Source organism: Muscardinus avellanarius (genome assembly GCF_963383645.1).
Source record: "Muscardinus avellanarius genome assembly, chromosome: 11".
Lineage (NCBI taxonomy): Eukaryota > Metazoa > Chordata > Mammalia > Rodentia > Gliridae > Muscardinus > Muscardinus avellanarius.
In genome coordinates, this window is record NC_137797.1 from 64,615,510 (window position 1) to 64,639,193 (window position 23,684).

Sequence of the window (23,684 nt, forward strand, 5' to 3'; positions counted from 1 at the left end):
GGGTCTCACTAAGTTGTGAAGGGCTTCACTAAGTAGCTGAGACTGTCCTGTCAGAGAACCATGATCCCCCAGTCTTAGCCTCCCAAGTATTGGGATTGGGTGTAAACATTTTAATAAATCACTCAGGTAATATCACACAGCTAGTAAATAGTAAAATCAGGCTCTGTATCTTTTGGTCAGACTTATATTCTTTCTCTCTCCCTCTCTTTTTTTTTTTTTTTTTTGGTATTAGGGAATGAAATTCAGGGGTGCTCTGTCACTGAACTACCCTCTGTTCTTTTCTTTTTGTTGTTTTGTTTTGTTTATTGTGCTGGGTGTTGAAACCAAGGACAGTCTACCTCTGGGCTACACCCCAGCCCATTTTTTTTTTTTTTTTTTTTCAATTTGGAAACAAGGTCTCGCTAAGTTGCTGAGTCTCACTAAATTGCTGAGGTTGATTCAAACCTACAATCTTCCTGTCTCAGCCTTCCAAGTACTGGTATTATAGGTGTGTGCCACCATATTTTCCAGCCTTTATTTTTCATTTTGAGATAGGGACTAAGTTGTCAAGGCTAGCCTGGAACTTAAGGTTCTCCTGCATTAGCCTTCTGTGTTGCTGGGATTGCAAACATGTGCCATAGTGCCCGGCAAATCTGACTCATATTCTCCAACTTTACACTGTTAAAACAGCTACTAATTTTGGAACTCCTTCAGTGTGCCAGACACTGTACCTGGTACTTTGCAGGCCTTGTTAATCCTTAGCTGATGGTCCATTTTACAAGTTCAACTAGGGAAGTAACTTATGCCAGGCACAGTGGCACACACCTATAATCCCAGTACTTAGGAGCCTGAAACAGGAGGACTGCAGGTTCAAGGCCAGTCTCAGTAACTTAGACTCAGTTTCAAAATAAAAAACAAAAAGGGAAAGCCAGGTGTGGTGGCACATGCTTGTAATTCCAGCATTTGGGATGCTGAGACAGGAGGATCGAGGTTCAAGGCCAGCCTCAGCTACTTAGGCCCTTTGCGACTCAGTGAGACGCTGTTTCAAAATAAAGAATAAAAAGTAGGGCTTGGGGATATAGCTCGGAGGTAGAATGCTCCTGGGTTCCATCCCCAGTACCAAACAAAAAGGGCCCAGGGTATAGCTTGGAGGTAGATTTCCCTTAGAGTCAATCCCTACTAACAAAAAATGGTGTGGGGGGGAGTAATATGCCAGGACCATCCTGGTAGAACTAAGATTTGAATTTACGTCTTCCCATCTTCAAGTTTATTCTCAGGAGTCATTCTGACTAGCTTGATGCATGGATATGAACCTTCTTTTTACCATCTGAGTTTGGAAACAACAACATTTTTTCTTTTAATTTACTTGTTCAAAGTTGGGTTAAACATACCCAGATATAACCAAGGAGATAGTTAATTTAATTACTGAACCCATCAAGTAGTGGGACATAGTGTACCCATGTCATCCCAGTACTTGAAATGCTGAGGTTCGAGGACAACCTCAGCCAGTAGTGAGACTCTTCTACCGAGCAAGACCCTGTTTGAAAATAAAAATAAAATAGAGTTGGGGGTGTAGTTTGGAAGTAGAATGTCCCTGAGTTCAATCCCTGGCAACATAAAAAAAAAAAAAAGAAAAATGTAAGAATGTTTTAATACTTTGCATTTAGCACATAGCAGACTATTTGTTGAGTCAAATAAACTAACTCTTGTCACACAGGAGGAGTCATTAGTTCTTTTCTCATTTTTCCTATCCTTTACCACTCAACTTAACTTTTTTTTTTTTCTTATTCTTTGTCTCTTCTAAGTTATCTGGCCTATCGAAACTTCATGATTGACACTTACCGACTGAACCCCCAAGAGTATCTTACCTCTACTGCCTGCCGCCGGAACCTGGCGGGTGATGTCTGTGCCATCATGAGGTGGGTTTTGGGGTACATGAAGATGTCTGACTATGATGTCTTGACAGAACTAGAGGTGCCTGTGAGGGAATGGGCAGGAGAAAACACCTCTCAAGAAAGGCCACATTTGGGAAATGAGTGACTGAAGGAAATGCAAAATAAGGGAGAAAGAAGGAGCATGTTTGTACCTGAAAGATAGTGGTTCAGTTTTGCTAGCCAGCAGGGAAGAGATGTTCAGAGGTGGTGGCTGAAAAGAGAGATTCAGGCTGGAAAGTGGGCTTAGCTGTCAGTCTGTTTAGATGTTGGCTAATGAAGGGCGTAGAAGGAACATGGAAGAAGTAGATGGCGGGGAGGGAGAGGGAGCTTCACCTCTCTAGCTCCTACTCCTTCTTTACCTTTTTGGCTATCCCATGTGACTCTGACTCTGCCTTTCTTCCCAGGGTACATGCCTTCCTAGAACAGTGGGGTCTCATTAATTACCAGGTGGATGCTGAGAGCCGACCAACCCCAATGGGGCCTCCTCCCACCTCTCACTTCCATGTGTTGGCCGACACGCCATCAGGGCTGGTTCCTCTGCAGCCCAAGACCCCACAGGTAGGTGAGGGGCCGTGGGGATTGGGTGGGGGCGGGTAATGCTGGGCTTCTTTGGGCTTTTCTTTTTCTGGTTTTATAGGGTATGGTTCAGAAGTGTTTTGAGGCTCTTTCCTCTTCCACGGGATGCAGAGGGCTGCAGGAATTAGCCCCAGGTGTTTAGCACTGTCTTCCAGTCTTGGTATTCAAGGCTGTAAGGACTTACTGAGGAAGAAGACTTGCTCCTTGTCCTCGGGGAGCAGATAGGCGAATGTAAGGGATGGAGCAGATAGAGAAAAATGGTTTAAAACTAACTTGTGTGAATTTTTAACATTTATATTTTTCACTTTTTTTTTCATTTTTATCTCATAGTTATTATCACCTCCATTTTTTTCCATTTCCATTTCATCCATTACAAAAATTAAGAGGAGAAAGGGTATGTGGCTTGCCCAAGGTCACAGAGTACCAAAGCCAGGATTAGAACCTAATTGTCCAGCTCCTGGGAAAACTCGTAAAGATTTATGTGAATACAAGTATATCATGCCAACTATTTGTGTAATTGATCATGGCAGGAGCATGGAACAGTGGCATGAATGCCCCCAGAGCTTTTGGGTCACCCAGCGTTTGATCTTGAGGCCTCTAGGGCCTTGGCCTGGCCATCTCCTGCCCAGCCTCCATGACGCCAAGCTCTGTCCCCCAGGGCCGCCAGGTTGATGCTGATACCAAGGCTGGGCGGAAGGGCAAAGAGCTGGATGACCTGGTGCCAGAGACGGCTAAGGGCAAGCCAGAGCTGGTAGGTGGGGTGTAGGCCCCGCTGGGCTTCTTATCTGCCCCTTTATTGGGGGGCCCCTGCCCGGGAAGAGGAGACATGAGAGGAGCTGCAGCAGTAAGGGAGGAAGTCCCGCCCAGGGACATCCCTGGTTTCAAGAAGGAAGCTCCTTCTGTCTGATTTCTCTCTGTCTGCCCCTCACTCCCTGTGGTCACTTGTACTCACCTCTTTCTTTCTCCTCCACAATTAGCAGAGCTCTGCTTCCCAACAAATGCTCAGCTTTCCTGACAAAGGCAAGGAGAAACCAACAGACATGCAGAACTTTGGGCTGCGCACAGACATGTACACAAAAAAGAATGTCCCCTCCAAGGTATGAGATGCAGCTGACCCAGGGTAGGGAACCTTCCCTCCTCAGAGGTCACAGGCTCCTCTCTTCTGACCAGTCTGTGTTTCCCCTGTAGAGCAAAGCTGCAGCCAGTGCCACTCGAGAATGGACAGAACAGGAGACCCTGCTACTCCTGGAGGTAACTGGGGCAAGGAACGGAGAGTTCTGCTGCAAAAACTGGAGTGACCAGGGTGCTAGCCGCCATATGAGTGGGAGCCAGCCTTGGAGGCGGTGTGGCACAGCATGGTCCTCCCTGGCCTCTTCCCTTCCCAATGTCTATCACACCTGCCCCAGGAACAGCTCCAGGCCAGGGAATGGGCCATTTCACTAACTCCATATCCTTTCTTAGTGCTACTTGGAGATCCCCCTTGGACCCAGCAGAGTACACAAAAACCAGAACACAGCTTTGAAGCCAGCTGCCCTTAGTAGGATGGGGGGAGTTGACCCTCGAGGAAAGCAGCTAAGTATGCGGCGTTGTGTCTCCACCACTACCACCAGGCCCTGGAGATGTACAAGGATGACTGGAACAAAGTGTCTGAGCATGTGGGAAGCCGCACACAGGATGAATGCATCTTACATTTTCTTCGCCTTCCCATTGAAGACCCGTACCTGGAGGACTCAGAGGCCTCTCTGGGGCCCCTGGCTTACCAGCCCATCCCCTTCAGTCAGTCTGGCAACCCTGTCATGAGCACAGTTGCCTTCTTGGCTTCTGTCGTCGATCCTCGAGTTGCCTCTGCTGCTGCAAAATCAGCCCTAGGTAATTGAGGGTAGGTTGGGGGGGGTGTCCCAGCCTTTTTAGTTTGCTTGTGAAGGGACAGATATTCAGATCATGAAACTGTCTGAAGTCTGGCTGCCCTGCTAGCCTTTCTGTTGCTGGCCTCAGCTCAGGCACCTGTGTAGGCTCTATGATGATCTTAAGAGGAAGAGATGGACTTATATAGAGGTGTTCACAGGCATAGCCAGAACTGCCCACCTGAGCTATTCCTGCCTCCCTCTCTCTGGGTCTTGCAGAAGAGTTCTCCAAAATGAAGGAAGAGGTACCCACGGCCTTGGTGGAGGCCCATGTTCGGAAAGTGGAAGAAGCAGCCAAAGTGACGGGCAAGGCAGACCCAGCCTTCGGTCTGGAAAGCAGTGGCATTGCAGGAACCACCTCTGATGAGCCTGAGCGCATTGGTAAGGCCTGGCACATTCCCAGGTTCTCCCCTTTCTCCAGGAGCCAGAGCCATCGACTTCCCACACTGTCCCTAGAGCGTGGTGCCATCAGAACACAGCGTAACTGGGAAAACGAGGAGGGTCTTTATTTTCCCCAGGACATCACTTTAGAGGCTTTGGCTCCTACTCATCCTCTCACTGAAGTTTTGGCTGGCAGAAAGACTGAGAAAGTGTTACACAACCTAATGAGATTCTGCTTCAAAAAATAAAAAGGAAAGCTGGGCGTGGTGCTGCACACTTGTAATCCTAGCATTTAGGAGGCTGAGACCAGAGGATCACGGTTCGCAGACAGCCTCAGCTACTTAGTGAGGCCCTCTGTAACTTAGACCCTGTTTCAAAATAAAGAATAAAAAATAGGGCAGGAGAAGCTGGGCGTGGTGGCGCACGCTTGTAATCCTCGCACTTGGGAGGCAGAGACAGGAGGATGGTGCAGGTTCAAAGCCAGCCTCTCTGGCTTAAGAGACCCTGTTTCCAAATAAAATATAAAACAGGTCTGGGAGTGTAGCCCGGAGGTAAAAGGGGTTCCAGGAACCCCAGTACCACCAAAAAAAAAAAATGGCAGGGGGTGTAGCTCAGAGGTCGAATGCCCCTGGGTTCCATCCCCAAACCGGCAAAAATAAATAAACTATATATATATGTGTGTGTGTGTGTGTGTGTGTGTGTGTGTGTGTGTGTGTGTGTATAATATATAAATATATAATAAATATATAAATATATAATATGTATATAAATATATAAATATATAAATAAACTATATATATATATATATATATATATATATATATATATATATGAAGCTGGGCTTGGTGGTGCACACTTGTAATCCCAGCATTTGGGAGGCTGAGACAGGAAGATCGTGGTTCACAGACAGCCTCAACTACTTAGGCCCTTTGCAACTCAGTGAGACCTTGTTTCAAAATAAAGAATATAAGGCTGGGATTTAGCTCATTGGCAAACCGCTTGCCTGGCAAGTGCACCGCCCTGGGTTCGATCCCCAGTCCAAAAAAACAAAAATAAAGAATATAAAAAATAGGGCCAGAGGTAGAATGCCCCTGGGTTCCATCCTCAGTACCACAGTCAATCAGTCAATAAATAAGGCCCAGGGGTATAGTCTGGAGGCCTCTGGATTCAATCCCCAGTACAAAAGAAAGAAGGAAAAGAAAAAAAAGAAAAGGAAAGAAAGAAAGAAAGAAAGAAAGAAAGAAAGAAAGAAAGAAAGAAAGAAAGAAAGAAAAAGGAAGGAGGAAGTGAGGGAGGGAGGAGAGAGGAAAAGAAGACAGGAAGAAAAGGCATTGCACAGCCATTGTGGTGGCCCATGCCTATAATCCCAGTACTTGGGAGGCTGAGACAGAAGGATCACAGGTTTGAAGACAGCAGTATGTAGTAACTTAAGAAGACCCTGTTTTTGTTTTGTGTTTTTTGTTTATTTGTGTTGGGGGCGGGGGTGCTGGAAATTGAGCCTTGTGGCATTCTGCTTCTGAGCTACACTCCAGCCCTAATTTTTCTTATTTTTGAAATAGGGTCTCACTAAGCTTCACAGAGCCTAATAAGTAGCTGAGGCTGACTGCAGACTTGCAGTCCTCCTGTCTTAGCCTCCAAGTACTGATATCACAAGTGTGTACAACTATGCCAGGCTGTTAGACCCTGTTTCAAAATAAAAAATAAGCCGGGTGTGGTGGCTTACGCTTGTAATCTCCATGCTTGGAAGGCCGAGACAGGAGGATCGCACAGGTTCAAAGCCAGCCTCAGCTACTTAGTGAGGCTCTCAGTAACATAGTGAGACTGTTTCCAAATAAAATATAAAATAGGTGTGGAAGTATAGTGTGGAGGTAGAAACTCCTGGGTTCTATCTCCAGTACCACCAAATAAATAAATAAATAAATAAGCAAGCCAAATGCAGTGGCGCACACCAGTAATCCCTGTACTTGGGAGCTGAGACACAAGGATTACAGGTTTGCAGTCAGGCTTCGCAACTTAGTAAAGGCCATGTTTCCAAATTAAAAATTAAAATATAGGGCTGGAATTATAGCTCAGAGTCAGAATGTCCCTGGGTTCAATCCCCAGTACCACCAAAAATAAAAATAAAGTAGAGCTGGGGGGGTAGCTCAGGCAGAATGCCCTGGATTCAATCCTTAGTACCCCCCACACAAAGTGTTAGCCGGGAGTGGTAACACATGCTTGTAATTTCAGCATTTGGGAGGCCGAGACATTTGAGAGGATTGCATTTCTTGGACAGCCTCAACTATTTAGTAAGGTCCTTTGCAACTCAGTCCCTGTTTCAAAATAGAGAATTTAAAAAAAAAATAGGGCTGGTGTGTAGCTCAGAGATAGAATGGCCCTGGATTTCATCCCTAGTACTACAAAAAAAGAAAAGTGTGGTGGCACACACTTGTAATCCCCACGCTTGGGAGGCTGAGACAGGAGGATCACACAGGTTCGAAGCCAGCCTCAGCTACTTAGTGAGGCTCTCAGCAACTTAGACCTTGTTTCCAAATAAAAGTAGAAAATAGGTCTGGGAGTATAGCCAGAGGTAGAAGGCCTCTGGGTTCCACCCCCAGTACCACCAAAAAAAAAAAAAAAAGAAAAAGTGTTGCACAGACAGAATCTGTGTCAGGCACCTCCCCTTCTTTTCCTTTCCCCTTGGGCCCAGAGGAGAGCGGGAATGATGAGGCACGAGCAGAGGCCCAGGCCACAGATGAGAAGAAAGAGCCCAAGGTATGAAGAGATTGACCTTGGGGGTGGGCAGCATGGCTCTGTGGTGGTGGGGAGCTGGTGGCAGGGGCATCTCCTGGAGCCAGATTGCCTCTAAAGTCAAGAGGAGTCAAGTCGGTCCCTAGTATAGACCTTTGTGTGAGAGCTATTCTCCCTAGCCCCTGAAGTCTCCCTTTTTTCCCATTGGGACTTTAGGAACCCAGAGAAGGAGGAGGGGTCGTAGAGGAGGAGGCAAAGGAGAAAACGAGCGAGGCTCCCAAGAAAGATGAAGAGAAAGGGAAGGAAGGCGACAGCGAGAAGGAGTCAGAGAAGAGTGATGGGGACCCAATAGGTGAGCCTCTCTGGACGGTGGGCTACAGGAAGGAAACCGGAGCGGTGGGGCTGACACAACTCTTGTCCTGGCCCAGTGGATCCTGAGAAGGAGAAGGAGCCAAAGGAAGGGCAGGAGGAGGTTCTGAAGGAAGTGGTGGAGTCGGAGGGGGAAAGGAAGGCCAAGGTGGAGCGGGACATTGGCGAGGGCAACCTGTCCACTGCAGCTGCAGCTGCGTTGGCCGCTGCTGCGGTGAAGGCCAAGGTAAGACCACTTCCCTAAGACCCTGTTTCTAAATAAAAAGTAAAATAGTTTCTGGGGGTGTAGCCCATAGGTAGAATGCCCCTGGGTTCAGTCCCCAATACCACATACACAAAAAAAAAACTAAAAATAAAAAGGAATGAGGGAGCTGGGCATGGTGATCCATGCTTGTAATCTCAGCATTTGGGAGGCTGAGACTGGAGGATCGCAGATCACAGCCAGCCTCAGCTACTTAGTGAGGCTCTTTGCAACTCAGTGAGACCCTGTTCAAAAATAAAAAATAGGACTGGGCAGCCGGGCGTGGTGGCGCACACTTGTAATTTCAGCATTTGAGAGGCTGAGACAGGAGGATCCAGGTTCATGGACAGCCTCAGCTACTACTTAGACCCTGTTTCAAAATAGAGGATAAAAAAAAAATAGGGCTGGGGTTGTACCTCAGAGGTAGAATGCTCCTGTGTTCCTTCCCTGGTACCACAAAAAAAAAAAAAAAAAAAAAAAAAAAAAAAGGACTTGAGGGTGTACCTCCATTCAGTCCCCTGTACAAAGCCTGGCATGGTGGCACACATTTGTAATCCCAGTACATGGGAGGTTGACATAGGAGGATCATAGGTTCGCGGCCAGTCTCAGCTACTTAGTGAGGAGCTCCACAACTGAGTGAGACCCTGTTTCAAAATAAAGACTAAAAAATAGGGCTGGGATATGGCTCAGAGGTAGAATACTCCTCCAGTATCACCAAAATAAAGTTCCCAATACCAAATAAATAAATAATGCTGACCTGTTTTTTTCTTTTATCCTGGAATTAGTCATGTCTTTTCTAAACTTTTTAAGTCTCTTACCACTGGGGCTGTTTCTAGCCCTGTAATTGTTTGACTTTGTCTCATCCCTTACTACTTTCTAATTTTCTTCATGTTCTTAAAAAAAAGAAAGGGTATGGTGGTGCATGCCCATAATCCTAGTCACTTGAGAGGCTGAGACAGGAGGATTGCAAGTTTGAGGACAGACTCAGCAATTAGTGAGACTTTCATCAACCTAGAGAGACCCTGTTTCAAAATAAAAATAAAATAGGGCTGGGGGTGTAGCTTAGAGGTAGAATGCTCCTGCCAGCATCTGTCCCACCCTGTCTCCCTGGCACGTCTGTAGCCGGACCCTCCATTTACCTGTGTCCTGCCCCTCCTTGCCTAGCACTTGGCTGCTGTTGAGGAGAGGAAGATCAAATCTTTGGTGGCCCTACTGGTGGAGACCCAGATGAAAAAACTGGAGATCAAACTCCGGCACTTCGAGGAGCTGGAGACTATCATGGACCGAGAGCGAGAAGCCGTGAGTAGCCTTTGGGAGCAGCAGGTGCCTGAGGCCCACCCCGAGACTGAGTGGCGCCCCACTTTAAGACTGGGGGAAGGGCTGTGTGTGAGAGAGAAGCAACAGGGCCCCAAAGCAGAGGGGAGAGGGGCAGGGCAGGGGATTTAGGCCTGAGTAGCCAAGGATAAGTGGCCTCACACAGGAAGAACAGGGGCTAAGGCCTAGCAGAAAGGCAGCTCTATGGAAGCTGTGCACACCTGTAATCCCAGTACTTGGGAGGCTGAGACAGGAAGATCACAGGTTTGAAACTAGCTTCAGCAACTTAACGAGACCCTCAGCAACTTGGACCCTGTTTCAAAGTAAAAAAGTAAGGGATGAGGGTGTAGTTCAGGTAGAATATCCCTTGGTTCCACACCTAATACAAAAGAAAGAGAGAAAGGGTTAACAAAACAAACTATTCAAATTTGGAGGTTTTACATCCAGTATATAAACTTCTGAGAGGTAACAGAGTAAAGCTAAAGCTCAGAGCTAGACTTGGTGGCACATGCTTGTAATCCCAGTACTTGGGAGGCTGAGATAGGAAAATCGAAGGTTCAAGGCCATACTAACTACTTAGGCCCTCCACAACTTAGTGAGACTCTGTTTCAAAATAAAGAATAGAGCCAGGTATGGTGGCGCACACTTGTAATCCCACATTTGGGAGGCTGAGGCCAGAGGATCAAGGTTTGAGGTTCGCAGACAGCCTCAGCTACTTAGGCCCTCCTCAATTCAGTGAGACCCTGTTTCAAAATAAAGAATAAAAATTTGGGCAGAGGGTGTAGCTCGGAGGTCAAATACCTCTGGGTTCCATCCATAGACCCGCAAAAAAGGAAGGAAGGAAATGAGAAAATATAGGCCAGGCGTGGTGGCACATGCTTATAACCCCACTTCTTGAGAAGCTGAGACAAGGATCACAGGTTCAAAGGCAGCCTCAGCAACTTAGTGAGGCTCTATTTCAAAATAAAGAATAAAAAATAGGTCTGAAAGTATAGCCCAGAGGTAGAAGGCTCTTCTATCCCCAATACCACAAAATAAATAAATAAACAAATAAAATAAATAAATAATAAAAATAAAAATAGGGCTGGGGGTGTAGCTCAGAGGTAGAAAGTTCAGAGGCTAGTGAATTGATTCTGGGATGGCTTCCTAAGAACAGTAGGTTTCTAACCGCGCGCGCACGCGCGTGCGTGCGTGCGTGCGTGCGTGTGTGTTTTTACTGGAGATGGAACTCAGCTGCATTCCACCTCCGAGCTACAGCCCCAACCCAATTTTTTTTTTTGCGGGTCTGGGGATGGAACCCAGGGGCATTTGACCTCCGAGCTACACCCCCTGCCCTATTTTTTATTCTTTGTTTTGAAACCGGGTCTCACTGAGTTGCAGAGGGCCTCACTAAGTAGCTGAGGCTGTCTGCGAATCGTGAACTGTGATCCTCCAGGTCTCAGCCTCCCGAATGCTGGGATTATAAGCGTGCGCCACCACACCTGGCCTTTATTTTTTATTTTGAAACAGGGTCTCACTGAGTTGCAAAGGGACTGACTAAGTAGCTGAGGCTGTCTGGGAACCATGATCCTCCTGTCTGAGCCTCCTAAATACTGGAATTACAAGCATGTGCCACTATGCCCGGCTTCTTGCCAATTTTGAAGGAAGAAAAGAATGTGAGTTGGCAAAAGGAACTGGAAGCATTTTTTAAACCAAAGTAATAAATTAAAAACTTTTGGGCTAACGTGAGCCAGGGCTACCACCAGGGGAACTACAGCGCACTACGGATTTAGGATGGCCAGGAAACAGGAAGGTCACAGAATTCACAAGAGATGCACTGGCAGGAAGTGCATGGTTTAGATTTGAGGAACCACCAGCATGAGCCATAGGGTCTTTGAGAAAAAAACAAAGCAGGGAGTGAGACATTTACCTAGGGATCTTGAAGAGACCCAGTAACAACACTCAATTGGCACCGGCAGCTGGAGTATCAGAGGCAACAGCTCCTGGCCGACAGGCAAGCCTTCCACATGGAGCAGCTGAAGTACGCGGAGATGAGGGCCCGGCAGCAGCACTTCCAGCAGATGCACCAGCAGCAGCAGCAGCCACCACCAACCCTGCCTCCAGGCTCCCAGCCCATACCCTCTACGGGTGCTGCCGGGCCTCCCACAGTCCACGGCCTGGCTGTGGCTCCAGCCTCTGTGGCCCCTGCTCCCACTGGCAGTGGGGCCCCTCCTGGAAGCTTGGGCCCTTCTGAACAGATCGGGCAGGCAGGGCCAGCGGCAGGGCCACAGCAGCCACAACCAGCTGGAGCCCCCCAGCCTGGGGCAGTCCCACCAGGGGTACCCCCCCCTGGACCCCATGGTAAGTGGTGGGTTCAGGAACTCATGGCTCACAGGGACCAGATGAAAGTCCCGTTTCCTCTTGAAGGGGATACACAATGGGCCTAGAGATAAGGATTGGTCTTAGTTTCTACAGATGGGCCCACCCGTTAATGTCCCGAAACTGGCAGTGTTTTCTCCTCAGACCCAGACCTTTGGAATTTTACTCCAAGGACTTACTACTTACTCTTGTATCTGGAAGAGGGAAGGTGGGACTAAGGAGTGGCTAGGTCATACTCTCTGTGAAAGTGAGTAAGAGATTTTACTCTAACCTCTCTTTTTTGTTCCCAGGCCCCTCACCGTTCCCCAACCAACAAACTCCTCCCTCAATGATGCCAGGGGCAGTGCCAGGCAGCGGGCACCCAGGCGTGGCGGGTAATGCTCCTTTAGGTTTGCCTTTTGGCATGCCGCCTCCTCCTCCTCCTGCTCCATCCATCATCCCATTTGGTAGTCTAGCTGACTCCATCAGTATTAACCTTCCCCCTCCTCCTAACCTGCATGGGCATCACCACCATCTCCCGTTTGCCCCGGGCACTCTCCCCCCACCTAACCTGCCTGTGTCCATGGCGAACCCTCTACATCCTAACCTGCCGGCGACCACCACCATGCCATCTTCCTTGCCTCTCGGGCCGGGGCTCGGATCCGCCGCAGCCCAGAGCCCTGCCATTGTGGCAGCTGTTCAGGGCAACCTCCTGCCCAGTGCCAGCCCACTGCCAGGTGAGAAGGGGCCAGGAGGGGAGAAAAGGGAGGGAGAGGGGTCCACTTGGAGGGAGGGAGGGAAGGCAGGTGGGGAAGGGGTAAGGTACTAGAATTTCCACCAATGCTTTTTGAACACTCTGGCAAAATGAGAATATAGGAGGAAGGGCCTCTCTGGCTATCCTCCGCCATTCCCCAACCTGGCAGCTGCCACCTCTAGGATGACGTTGGGGCCTTTCACTGGTGGGTCATGGAGGAGACCTGTGGCACAGAGCATCTCAGTTGTAAATTTGAAAAACAGCGGTTTGCATGATGATTGGCATCCCTTTGCTTGTTCCCATCACATTCTAATGCCCCATTTAGAGGTCCTTTGGGGGCAGGAAGATAATTTAGGTTTATCAGTTCTTCCCGGTGTGAAGTAGAAAGGGGTCTTGGGAAAAGGAAGTTGTACATTGTGGGTATCTCATTCATTCACTCGCCCACTGCATGCTATGCCCAGTTCTGTGTGTGTGTGTGTGTATGTGGAGCCTGGGCCTGGATCCCTCTGCCTGCTTGTCCTAACTTATTCATCTTCCTTTTCTCCACAGACCCAGGCACCCCCCTGCCTCCAGACCCCACAGCCCCGAGCCCAGGCACAGTCGCCCCTGTGCCACCTCCACAGTGAGAAGCCAGCCAGACATCTCTCCCCTCACCCCCATGGAGATCACAGTTCCAGGAACAGCCCTCCCCCACCACTGGGACCCTTCCCCAGCTGGAGAGTTCATCACTACGTAAGGAAAGCTCCTCCTGCCCCTCCACAGCCCCTGCCATGCCCAGCAGAGGCATGCACTTTTATATCGGATGATTCAAGGACTTCTGTTTAAAAGCTGTTTCTGATGTTTGGGAGAAAGGATAGGATGGGAAGTCTGCCCTCACAAGGAAGGGCTGGGGAAAATGTTTATACAGGTTCTACCCAACCACTTCTAAGGGTGCACCCCCCTCAAACTACTGCATTTTTTTTACGGATAAAAAAAAATTAAGCCTTTTTAAAAAAAGGAATTAGAGAGATTTTAAAAATCCATCAGAACTCCCTTAAGCCCACTAAAAATAACCAGCTTTTACATTTTTTTGAGGGGAGCAGGGGGTGACAAAGGGAAGTTAAGGTTCTGGAAGGAGTGAACCTGTTTCCCAAGCCTGCTCACTCGCACTGATCTCCTGCACCCTCGCCCTCGGTGTTGCTGTTGAGGCCCTGCCCCAGCTCAGCACTCATCCCTTACCCTCTGAATGTCAGTTTTGTGTTTTGTTTTTAAAAGTCGCCTGCTTAGTTGATGTCAGCCTATGTGTACTTGGTTAGGGAAACTTATTTTAGGGGGAATTCCTGTGGTAGGAAGGAGAGGAAGAAAGGGCACTAGGTAGAGGCTGCTCTTCCTTCCCTGGGCTGTATCTGAGCTAGAAGGCCTAGAGAGAGAGCGAACTGTAAGAAGATGGGAAGTTTTTAAAACCTGAAGAATTTGAAAAGCACTTAAGCACCCCCTTCTTGTGACTCAGGTTGGTCACTTCCCTACCCTCCGCTTCTCTCACCAAGACTGGCAGGGCCCCACTGATAGCTGGGGCGCCCCAGATGATGCAGGCAAGAGAGCACATAGCCCTGCTCTGGACTCCAGTGCCTCTCCATTCCAGTTCTTCCTTTCCTTGCCCTTGACCAGAGGCAAATGGGATTCCAGGCTCTCCACCAATTATTGGCTCCTCCCACCAGGCCCTTTGTTCCTCCAGTCCCCTGTGTTTCTCTTCCTCTGCGTCTTGGCACCTTTCTTCTGTTCAAAGTTCTTTGTAAATTTTCTTTCCTTCCTTTATTTCTTTCCTTATTCTTTTTTTTTTTATAAATTAATTTGCTTTCAGTTCCATCTTGTGGATGCCTCTGTGTTCTCTTACCTGTGGCTATCAGGCAAGGGGATTGGGCTAGGAACAGCATTCCTGGAGCCCCTCACAGGGACATTCACTGGGATTGGAGAGGCAGTCTGCAAGGCCCAGGGCCCACAGATGCCACCCCCCACACCACAGAAGGGAAAGGCAGACAGCTGTCAGGACTTCACCAGGACAGCAGCAAAGGCTGTCACCTGCCCTAAAAATAGCTGTTTAAGACTTGGAAGGACATCCTCACAACATGGAAATTTTGTATCTTTATCCTTTAATAGTAGTGGCTTCATTCTTTGCCTTATTAGGGAGGAGGCAGGCCCTCACTTCTGTTTTTGGCCTCCAGTCCTGCCAGTGTGACAGTCTTAGGGCAATGCTAATATGGCCTGGCTTTAGCTCCAGCCAATACTCCCAGGCTTTCCCACAAAAGGCCTTCAGTGTTTGGGAGGGTGGGGCTATGTTTAAGAAGCCTGAAGGCTAGGAAAAGATTCAATCCAGTCTGGGATGGAACTAAAGGATGTCCTTTTCTTGGGGAAGATCAGATGGCCCCTGTCAGGATTTATGGCCTTCCTGATTCCCCTAAGGAATAGCCTTTGCAATATGGACAAATGGGTCCAGCATCTCTTAAATGGGATCAAGACAGCTACTACAGGCCCTTCCCCAGCTTCCCCCCAAACCCTCAGTCAGTTTTGGGCTGTGGCTGTCACCTGGCAGAAATTACCATCTCACCTTTCCCCCTTATTGCCCTGCTCAGGAAGGAAAGCAGAACTGAAATGTGGGCAGAGAAAGCAAGTTTATTTGGTGAATGCTGGCAGCAAACATCATCCAAGATTAGATGGGAAAGGTGCTGTGGCCAGGGAGACTAGGAAGCCTCTGGGCCACATAGAGATCTCACAGGGCAAGGCACAGGCACAGGGGATGCCAGAGACGTCTTCAGCCGTTCAGCACCATCCGGACGAGCTCTGCGGAAAGGAGAGGTGGGGTGAGCCAGGGAGCAGGGCTGGGGAGGGGCGTGCCAGGGCCAAGAGACCTCAAGACCCTGAAGGCAGCATGAGAGGTGCCCACAGCAACCAACCTTGTGGTCGGTTTGCAGAGGAGCCACCTTGAGTCTGGCCAGTTCTCTCTGCCCCGGCTCCCCTCCCATCAGCTGTTAGTCCCCCGCCCCACCCTGAGCAGCAGGAACACAGCAGAGGCAGAAAGGTTCTTAACTACACCTATAGCTACTGTCAGCCACTGGTAGGAGGAGAAGACAGAGTTTTGGGTTAGGGTACCTCCAAGCTGCCCAGCAGAGGGATGGGGAAAGGGCTGTTCAGCTATAGCAGCAGAATGGGGCAGGCAGCCCACTGCCTATGCCAACTCCATGCTCCAGGGCCAAAGAGCTACCCAAAGCAAGACTTCTTGGTAAGCTGGTGTGAGTTCAGACACCAGCACCCAGGATCCTATAAAGCAAAACGTTCGGCCTCTTCTAGGAGAGAAGCAAGGAGGTACCATACCCCCAGCTGCCTTCCTCTTTAAGGAATCCCTCCCCTCCCTAGCCAGCTCCATGCAGAAACATGCCAGAAGGAAGTCAGATGGTAGTAGGGTAACGGCAGAGGTGAGAGAGCACAGGTTGAGAAGAAAAACACTGGGGAGGTCATCTAGAGGGGAGGCTGGGAGGAGCCGTACCCGCCCCACGGGCCCGTCACCCCGACAGGATATGCCTCACAAACGCTGCAGGAAGGAAGAGACATTAATGGTGAAGACAAGACACAGACATGGGGGTGAAGGGATCAGGTGGTGTTGGGACACATTCCATTTTTCTTCCCGTTCCTTCCCCACCCTTCATACCCCTTTGCTGCCATACCCTCAGCCTCCCACTCCATGGCTGGGCTAGGCCCTGCCCTTGCCTCCTGGCTTCTTGTGAAGCCCAAGTTCAGGGATAAGGAAAGCCCCAGATGCTGTCCTTGACAAATCCTATTTGCTAACTGCAGAAGCCCAAATTCACCCCTCACCTTCATAGTTGATACAACCATTGCTGTCCTCATGCCCTGCTACCAGCATCTCCACTTCCTCCTCAGTCATCTTCTCCCCTGCAGAGGGAAAGAAAGTGCGTGCTTGCCTTCTGGATGACATCCGAAGTATACAGGGTTGCTCCTCAGTTCCAGAACAAGGGCAGAGTCTTACCCAGTGTGACAAGGACATGACGAATTTCGGCACCCATGACAGTACCATTCCCTTCCTTGTCAAACACCCGAAGGCCCTCGACATAATCTTCATAGGTTCCCTGGTCCTTGTTCTTGGCCACTGTCTGCAGCATGGGCAAGAAGTGTTCAAAGTCCAGCACCTTCACATTCATCTCTGCCATACAGAGGTAGAAGCATGTCAGGCCAGAAAAGTCCAAAGGGGAAATGTGTAGGATTTGCTAATTGAGACGAGATTTAAACTGGACGTGGGTCCAATGAAGATTAAGTGAAGCTCCTAGAATTGTGGATCCACCATCGCACTGAGTTATTGTCACTCACCATCACTCTTGGGATTCCCCAAAACCTTGAGCACCTCGGCGTTGGTGGGGTTCTGGCCCAGGGCCCTCATCACGTCCCCACACTGGCTGTACAGGATCTTGCCATCACCTGTTCGGTCAAACAGCTGGAAGGCCTCTTTGAACTCTGAAGATGGAGATACACGTCAGCAGTGGGAATGTGGAGGTTGAGTCAGACCTTGCCTTAGAGCTCTGCTGCCCGGTCAATGGTGCTCATGCTGCAGAAACCAGATCTACCCTGCTGTACACCCATGTCAGCTAAGACGGATCTATTTCTCTCCAGATGTCCCACATAAAGTACAACCTTCCCTCTTGGCATGGCAGCATGGTAATATCATTTGCACACCTCTGCCTGCTGCAGGCTTGCCCAGCCTCCTCGCTGCTATGCTAGTAGTATGTTCACTACTCAGGACAGGAATTTGCCTCCGCCCAGTCTGGGTCCTTTCCTTATAAGGAAGCAGGAGCAGCCTGGGGTCAAGCCACTTTCCACCCCTCCCGGACCTGAGAGAAAGACCTTCCAGAGGGTGGAGCTAGTCATATCCTTAGCAAGTGCCCCTGTTCCCCATGATCATGAAATTATCAGGTCACTGCTCTTAAATAACATGCTGGGGAGGGAAAAGGGACAGTTAACAGAAGTCGCAGAAGTAGGTGATTAAGGGACGGAGGAGCACAGGCAGCTTAGTAACCCTCCCCACACACCACACAGAGCAGGCATCAGGTGACCAGGTCATTTCACATAACCACACCACCTAGAACTCACCCAGTGCTTGGGGCTCAGATCTAGAGTGAAAGGATAGGAAGTAAGAACAAATGAGAAAAGAAAATGGAGGATCCAGAAGGAAAGGAAAGAAAAGAAAATCCAGGAAGCACTCTCCTGGGGACGCTAGAGAGATGACAGGTTGGGGTTAGAGGGTAGGTGCTAGAGGGGGTGTCCTCCTCTCGAAGGGTGACCTCAGCTGGGGTCAGAGCCTGCCTACCTGCGGTCTGGTCCTCGGTGAAGTCGCACTGTTCAAAGAAGAAGGGAGTGGTCAGCATCTAAACTCCAATCCGCAGTCCTCTATCCCAGCCCCACGAACTCCGGACCTCAAGCTCCGACTTCAGGCTGGGGACTCATTTCCCAGTAGGAATGGGCCCTAGACTTCCAACCCCACTTCCAACCTTCTAGGCCCTCGAGTTCCCTTTGCCACCTACCCCTGCTTTCTCCTCGCGCCCTACCCTTGGCTCCCCTCCTCGCCCCAAATCCCACTTAGTTCCCAGGCCCCGGGCCCCACCATCTTGGCTGTTCAGCTCTGCGGGACCTTTTCCTGCAGTAATGGCTCCGACTCCAAGCCCAACCCTAGGTTTAGTACGTCCCAATGACGTCACCCTCCGCAAATTCAGCCAATAGGAACCCCAGCCCGGTCTTATGCAGATGGCGGTTCTTTGGTCCATCCTCCCTGCAGCCCCACCCGTGCACGGAAGCCTCGCTAGGGCGGGTGGGGTGAAAAAATCCGCTCCTTCCACCCGGACAAAGATCAGAGGATCTGGGCTTTGGGAGTAAAGAGGGCCCTCCTTTTCCTCCTCCCCCTCTGAAGAAAACAACACTGAGACCGAGGAAAGATCCATGTCTTTATTTTGAAACAATAGGTGACCTCCTAGTGGCAGGAAGGTGCTTCTGCCTGTGAGGGAGAGGGAGAGTGCCCTGCCCCACAGATCTGTGGAAAAAAAAGTTGCCAAGCCCTGGCGCTGGCGCAGCAATCGGCCAGGAAGACGCACTCCGCTGTGTTCCTACACGGGCTGAGGAAAGGAGGGGACTTGCCTCAAAGCCTGGGGCCTCCGGTAGAGCTTACACGCTTAGGATGTGCTTCAGGAAGGCTGCGGAGAGAGGAGGCAAAAGGGTTTCGGGAGCCAACCTTGGATACCCCACCGGACTGTAGGTAACCCTGGGTGCCCCGAGCCCACAGGCACCCACACGGGGCCCTCACCCTCGTAGTTGATGCAGCCGTTGCTGTCCTCATGTCCTGCCAGAACAGTCTCCACCTCCTCCTCAGTCATCTTCTCTCCTGAACACCAAACAGTGTTGGAGCCCTGCCTTGCCTCCCGCACCCGCCCAGGCCACTCTCCCGCTGGGAACCTCCTCTTCTTCTACCCTGTCTCTTACTTTCCATATCACCTGCCTTAACAGAGTGCCTTGGAATGGTGACAGCTTTGACGTAAAAGGAAATCAAAGCCCCAGACATTAAGACTTGTACAGGACAACAGAGCACAAGGATCCTCCAAAAGCCAGAGCTCGACTTCCACCTGGCTCCCTTTCTCTGCCCTTTGGAGGGCACTGTAGCTTCTGGAGGAGCAAGTCCCTCAGGTGCTTCTCCATCTCCTGCCTGTGACCTGCAGAACAGTACTCCCCTCCCTGGCTCTGCCTACCTTGCCAACCGTCTTCCTGGCCCACCCCCAATTCACCACCCAACAGGGTTTGGTCCCTGTCTCACCCAGGGTGGTGAGGACATGTCTGAGCTCTGCGCCCATGACTTTGCCGTTCCCCTCCTTGTCAAACACTCGAAGCCCCTCCAAGTAGTCCTCATAAGTGCCTTGGTCCCGATTCTTGGCCACTGCCTGGAGCATGGGCAGGAAGGTCTCAAAGTCCACACGCCGGGTCTTCAGCTCTGGAGGTTAGAGGTCACTGTGCTATATCACCTAGCACCCGACTCCCATTCCCACCAAGGTGACTTTCAGGATTTCAGCCCATGTTTAGCAGTTTTATGTTTAGTTTAGTTTTTTTTTTTTTTTTTTTTTTTTTTTCCCCTGCAATGCTGGGAATGGAACCCAGGATCATTGTACCTCTGAGCTCCACCTCCAGCCCTATATTTTATTCTTTATTTGGAAACAGGGTCTCACTGAGTTGCAAAGGGCCTCACTAAGTAGCTGAGGCTGTTCTTGAGCCACATCCTCCTGTCTCAGCCTCCCAAATGCTGGGGTTACACGTATGCACCACCACTCCTGGCTGTTTAGCAGTTTTTGAAGTCCTGAGATCAACTCCAGTGTCCTTTGTCCCCTTCAAGCACATCATATTCCCTGAAGTCCACTAAATGTGCATGCTTTCTTTCAAAAGATAGCATACAGAGTTTTTTCTAAGCATATACCTTTGAAAACACACTAATTTTATTTATATTATCTAATTAAAACATTCTACCATTGAAAATTGAGGGCTGGAGGTATAGTTCAGTGATAGAGTGCTTGACTAGCAAATGAGAGGCCCTGAGTTAGATCCCCAACACCTCAAAAAAAAAAAAAAAAGAAAGAAAGAAAATTGAGCCACACTTGAAGTGGCGCACGCTTGAAGTCCCAGTACTTGGGAGGCTGAGACAGGAGGATCGTGCAGGTTCGAATCCAGCCTCAGCTACTTAGTGAGGCTCTCAGCAACTTAGTGAGACCCTGTTTCCAAATAAATTATAAAATAGGTCAGCCGGGCATGGTGGCGCATGCTTGTAATCCCTACGCTTGGGAGGCTGAGACAGGAGGATCGCACAGGTTCGAAGCCAGCCTTGACTACTTAGTGAGACCCTGTTTCCAAATAAAATATAAAATCGGTCTGGGAGTATAGCCTGGAGGTAGAAAGCCTCTGGGTTTCACCCCTAGTACCACCATAAATAAATAAATAAATAAATAAATAAATAAATAAAATAAAATAGGTCTGGGAGTGTAGCCCGGAGTATAAAATCCTTAGGTTCCATTCCCAGTACTGCAAAAAAAAAAAAAAAAAAAAAAAAAAAAAAAAAAAAAGAAAAGAAAATTGAAAACCCACTGTAGCTGGGCATGGTGGTGCATGCCTGTGATCCTAGTACTTAGAAGGCTGAGACAAGAGGATCACAGATTCAAAGGTAGCCTCAGCAATTTAGTGAGCCTCTCAGTAACCTAGTAAGCCCTTGTTTCCAAGTAAAAAATAAAAGCCAGGCATGGTGACACACGTTTGTAATTCCAGTACTTAAGAGGCTAAGAAAGGATGATCGCAGGTTTGCAGCCAGCCTCAGCAACTTAGTGAAGCCTTCTACAATTTAAAAAGGACCTTTTTTCTTTTTTCTTTTTTTTGGTGGTACTGGGGTCCCTGGAAGCCCCTCTACCTCCAGGCTACACTCCCAGACCTATTTTCACATTTTTATTTGGAAACAGGGTCTCCTAAGCCAGCGCGCGTGGCTGGCTTTGAACCTGCACGATCCTCCTGTCTCTGCCTCCCAAGAGTGGGGATTACAAGCGTGCGCCACCACGCCAGCATAAAAGAACCTTTTTTTTTTTTTGCGGGTCTGGGGTTGGAACCCAGAGGCATTTGAACTCCTAGCTACATCCCTGCCCAATTTTTTATTCTTTATTTTTGAAACAGTGTTTCACTGAATGGCAGAGGGCCTAAATAGCTGAGGCTGTCCACAAACCATGTCCTCCGTCTCAGCCTCCCAAATGCTGGGATTACAAGCGTGCGCCACCACACCCAGCTCAAGACCCTTCTTCGAAATAAAAAATAAAATAGGACCCAGGTGTGGTAGTGCACACTTGTAATCCCAATACTTGGAAGACTGAGACAGGAGGATCGCAGGTTACAGGACAGCCTCAAGAAGTAGTAAGAGTCTCATCACCCTAGAAAGGCCCCATTTCAAAATAAAAAAAGAAAATAGGGCTGGGGATTTAGCTCAGAGGTAGAATGCCCTTGGGTCCAATTCTCAGTACTACTACTACAAAGAAATAAATAAAAATAAAATAGGGCTGGGGATGTAGCTGAGAGGTAGAATGCCCCTTGGGTTCCATCCTCAGAATCACAAAAACAAACTTGTTCCAAGGTTCTTCTCACCATCACTCTTGGGGTTCCCCAGGACCTTGAGCACCTCGGCGTTGGTGGGGTTCTGGCCCAGGGCCCTCATCACGTCCCCACACTGGCTGTACAGGATCTTGCCATCACCTACTCGGTCAAACAGCTCGAAGGCCTCCTTGAACTCTGAGATATAAGGCAGGGTTAGTGTTGCCCAGGGGTTCCCAACGCCCCCCAGACAGAATGAGGTTCAGAAGCTGTGCCAGGGCCAGGGCAACAAGAGTGGCAAGAGGACTAGCGTGGGAGGTTTCAAGGTCAGGGCTGGAGTGAGGGAGCAAAAAGACCAAGGGCTTAGGGAAGCAGCTTCTCCTCACCCTCCAGCTGGTCCTTGTTAAACTCGATCTGTGGAAGAAAGAGCAGGCGAGGAGGATGATGGCTTATTCAGTACACCCCCCCCCCCAGCACTCCTTCCAACCAGCTGGCAGCCAGTTCTGGGGAGGGGCCCAAAGGGACCAGTCTAGGAACCCAGCCACCTCGGTCCCATTCCCACTCTGAGCCTTGGGACAATCCCAGGAGGAGGAATTATAGGGGGGAGGGCTTCCTGGGAACAGGGAACAGGGTTAATCCCATGCCACCTGTTTCCCTCCCTCCGCTGTCCTGAGCCCTGCATCCCTCACATAACTGGGGGCTGAACAAAGGCTAAATTTACCCCTGGCCCCCAGCTGTGATTGTCTAACAAGCCTGTCCTCTTCTGCCTACCCTCCTGGGGTTCAGATCTGTGGCCTTTTCAGTTGAACAGCCAAGGGACAGGCAGCAGTTCTCCGTCTTTACCTTGAAACCGTCCTCCCAAGCCAGGTGTTCCCCATCTCACAGTCCCTGCCTCCAGCTGGGGCTGAGCAAGCGTGACTGTGTGTGATACACACACGTTATGGGTTAGAGGAAGAGAAGAGCAAAGGCCACAGCAGTCGTACAAGCCTGGAAGCTTCCCAATGGGTGACTGCAGGGAGCCCCAACCAAACCCCGCACTCCCTCATTCCCTACCTACTAAACACTTCCTAACCCCGGGGCTGTACCCACTCCAGAACCACTCACTCCACGCTCTCTCTGGAGACTCACCACTACTTTGGAGAGATCGACAGGGGGCTCCTGGGTTTTCGCAGGGGTCTGGGGAGCAGCGGGCTCGGCCTTGGTCTTGGCTGGAAGGGTCCCTGCTGCTGGTTTGGCAGCAGGCTTGGAGATGGAGGGCCCTGCTGGCTTCTTCACAGGAACATCCTTCTTGGGAGGCATGATGTCCGGTGGCCAAAGGACAGTGTGCCGATGGGGGCACCCATCTCTGTTTAAATAGCCAGGGAGTCTGGGATGTCAAGGGGCGGGGGCAGGGGCAGGGAGCCAGCTGGCGGTGGTGAGGTAGAGAGGAGATAATGCCCGCCTGCCCTCACTCCCCTGGGCATCTATGATTCAGATCTCCTGCCCAAGGTTTTCTTCCCTCTCTCTACCCCTCCCCAAAAGCTAGCTGTAACAATGTTCCTTTTGGGGGCAGAAGAAGGAAGCCAGAGACTGCCCAGCAGGGGGGAGTTAATTTCTGGAGTGAGGACAGGATGCTTGCCAGTGACAAGATAGAGGTGAAGTAAACGAGGGAAGCCAGAAGCTCTAGACTCTAGATGGCAGAGGCAGGTGTGGGATTTGGGGGAAGGACTGGAGGTGCCTGTGTGAACTGAGAAAAGTTAGATTGGGGACTGGAAGCCCGGCGTGGTGGTGCACGCTTGTAATCCCAATACTTGAGAGGCTGAGACAGGAGGATCACAGGTTCCTGGCCAGCCTCAGCTACTTAGGGAGGCCCTCCATAATTTAGTAAGACCCTGTTTCAAGATAAGAATAAAAAATAGCCTGGAGGTGTGAAAGGTTCGAGGAGTTCGGAGGTAGAATGCTTCTGGGTTCAGGCCCCAGTACCACAAAAAAAAAAAAAAAAAAAAAAAAGTCTCTAACCGTGAATGTAAAAGGGCTAGCTGACTCCATAG

At 49.7% G+C, this 23,684-nt stretch overlaps 3 protein-coding genes across 9 annotated transcripts in view; 1 reads left to right on the forward strand and 2 right to left on the reverse strand.

Moving 5' to 3' along the window:
* The window catches only part of SMARCC2 (SWI/SNF related BAF chromatin remodeling complex subunit C2), a gene marked incomplete at both ends in the record, with an annotated part of 39,683 nt that extends 26,538 nt beyond the window's left edge, over positions 1–13,145 (forward strand). Inside the window, 15 exons of one of the 5 annotated variants that reach the window (XM_080706678.1) lie at positions 1,785–1,898; positions 2,318–2,471; positions 3,148–3,240; positions 3,467–3,586; positions 3,678–3,740; positions 4,100–4,358; positions 4,613–4,774; positions 7,464–7,528; positions 7,721–7,856; positions 7,933–8,099; positions 9,279–9,413; positions 11,387–11,768; positions 12,077–12,160; positions 12,437–12,502; positions 13,069–13,145. In XM_080706678.1, the coding sequence (XP_080562804.1) occupies positions 1,785–1,898; positions 2,318–2,471; positions 3,148–3,240; positions 3,467–3,586; positions 3,678–3,740; positions 4,100–4,358; positions 4,613–4,774; positions 7,464–7,528; positions 7,721–7,856; positions 7,933–8,099; positions 9,279–9,413; positions 11,387–11,768; positions 12,077–12,160; positions 12,437–12,502; positions 13,069–13,145 (2,077 nt within the window). Of the gene's footprint in view, positions 1–1,784; positions 1,899–2,317; positions 2,472–3,147; positions 3,241–3,466; positions 3,587–3,677; positions 3,741–4,099; positions 4,359–4,612; positions 4,775–7,463; positions 7,529–7,720; positions 7,857–7,932; positions 8,100–9,278; positions 9,414–11,386; positions 11,769–12,076; positions 12,503–13,068 lie in introns of all 5 variants that reach the window. The other 4 variants (XM_080706676.1, XM_080706679.1, XM_080706677.1 and 1 more) reach the window with 4 other exon arrangements.
* Positions 13,146–15,157: 2,012 nt separating this feature from the next.
* MYL6 (myosin light chain 6) lies at positions 15,158–18,202 on the reverse strand. Of its 3 annotated transcripts, XM_080705168.1 has the most exons (7): positions 18,164–18,202; positions 17,870–17,897; positions 16,876–17,019; positions 16,538–16,711; positions 16,366–16,443; positions 16,040–16,084; positions 15,158–15,336 (listed from the first exon to the last, which is right to left on the reverse strand). In XM_080705168.1, the coding sequence occupies exons 1-6, from the start codon at positions 18,164–18,166 to the stop codon at positions 16,056–16,058; spliced, it is 456 nt and encodes a 151-aa protein (XP_080561294.1). In that variant the 5' UTR covers positions 18,167–18,202; the 3' UTR covers positions 15,158–15,336; positions 16,040–16,055. The 3 variants fall into 3 exon arrangements, with proteins under 3 accessions (XP_080561294.1, XP_080561292.1, XP_080561293.1); XM_080705166.1 differs by lacking the exon at positions 18,164–18,202 and having other exon boundaries at positions 17,870–18,024; XM_080705167.1 differs by lacking the exons at positions 16,040–16,084; positions 18,164–18,202 and having other exon boundaries at positions 17,870–18,024.
* Positions 18,203–18,608: 406 nt separating this feature from the next.
* On the reverse strand, positions 18,609–22,953 carry MYL6B (myosin light chain 6B; the record flags this gene model as incomplete). Its single annotated transcript, XM_080705241.1, has 6 exons — positions 18,609–18,746; positions 18,857–18,934; positions 19,361–19,534; positions 21,709–21,852; positions 22,041–22,068; positions 22,783–22,953. The coding sequence occupies 6 exons, from the start codon at positions 22,951–22,953 to the stop codon at positions 18,718–18,720; spliced, it is 624 nt and encodes a 207-aa protein (XP_080561367.1). The 3' UTR covers positions 18,609–18,717.
* Between the last annotated feature and the right edge of the window lie 731 nt (positions 22,954–23,684).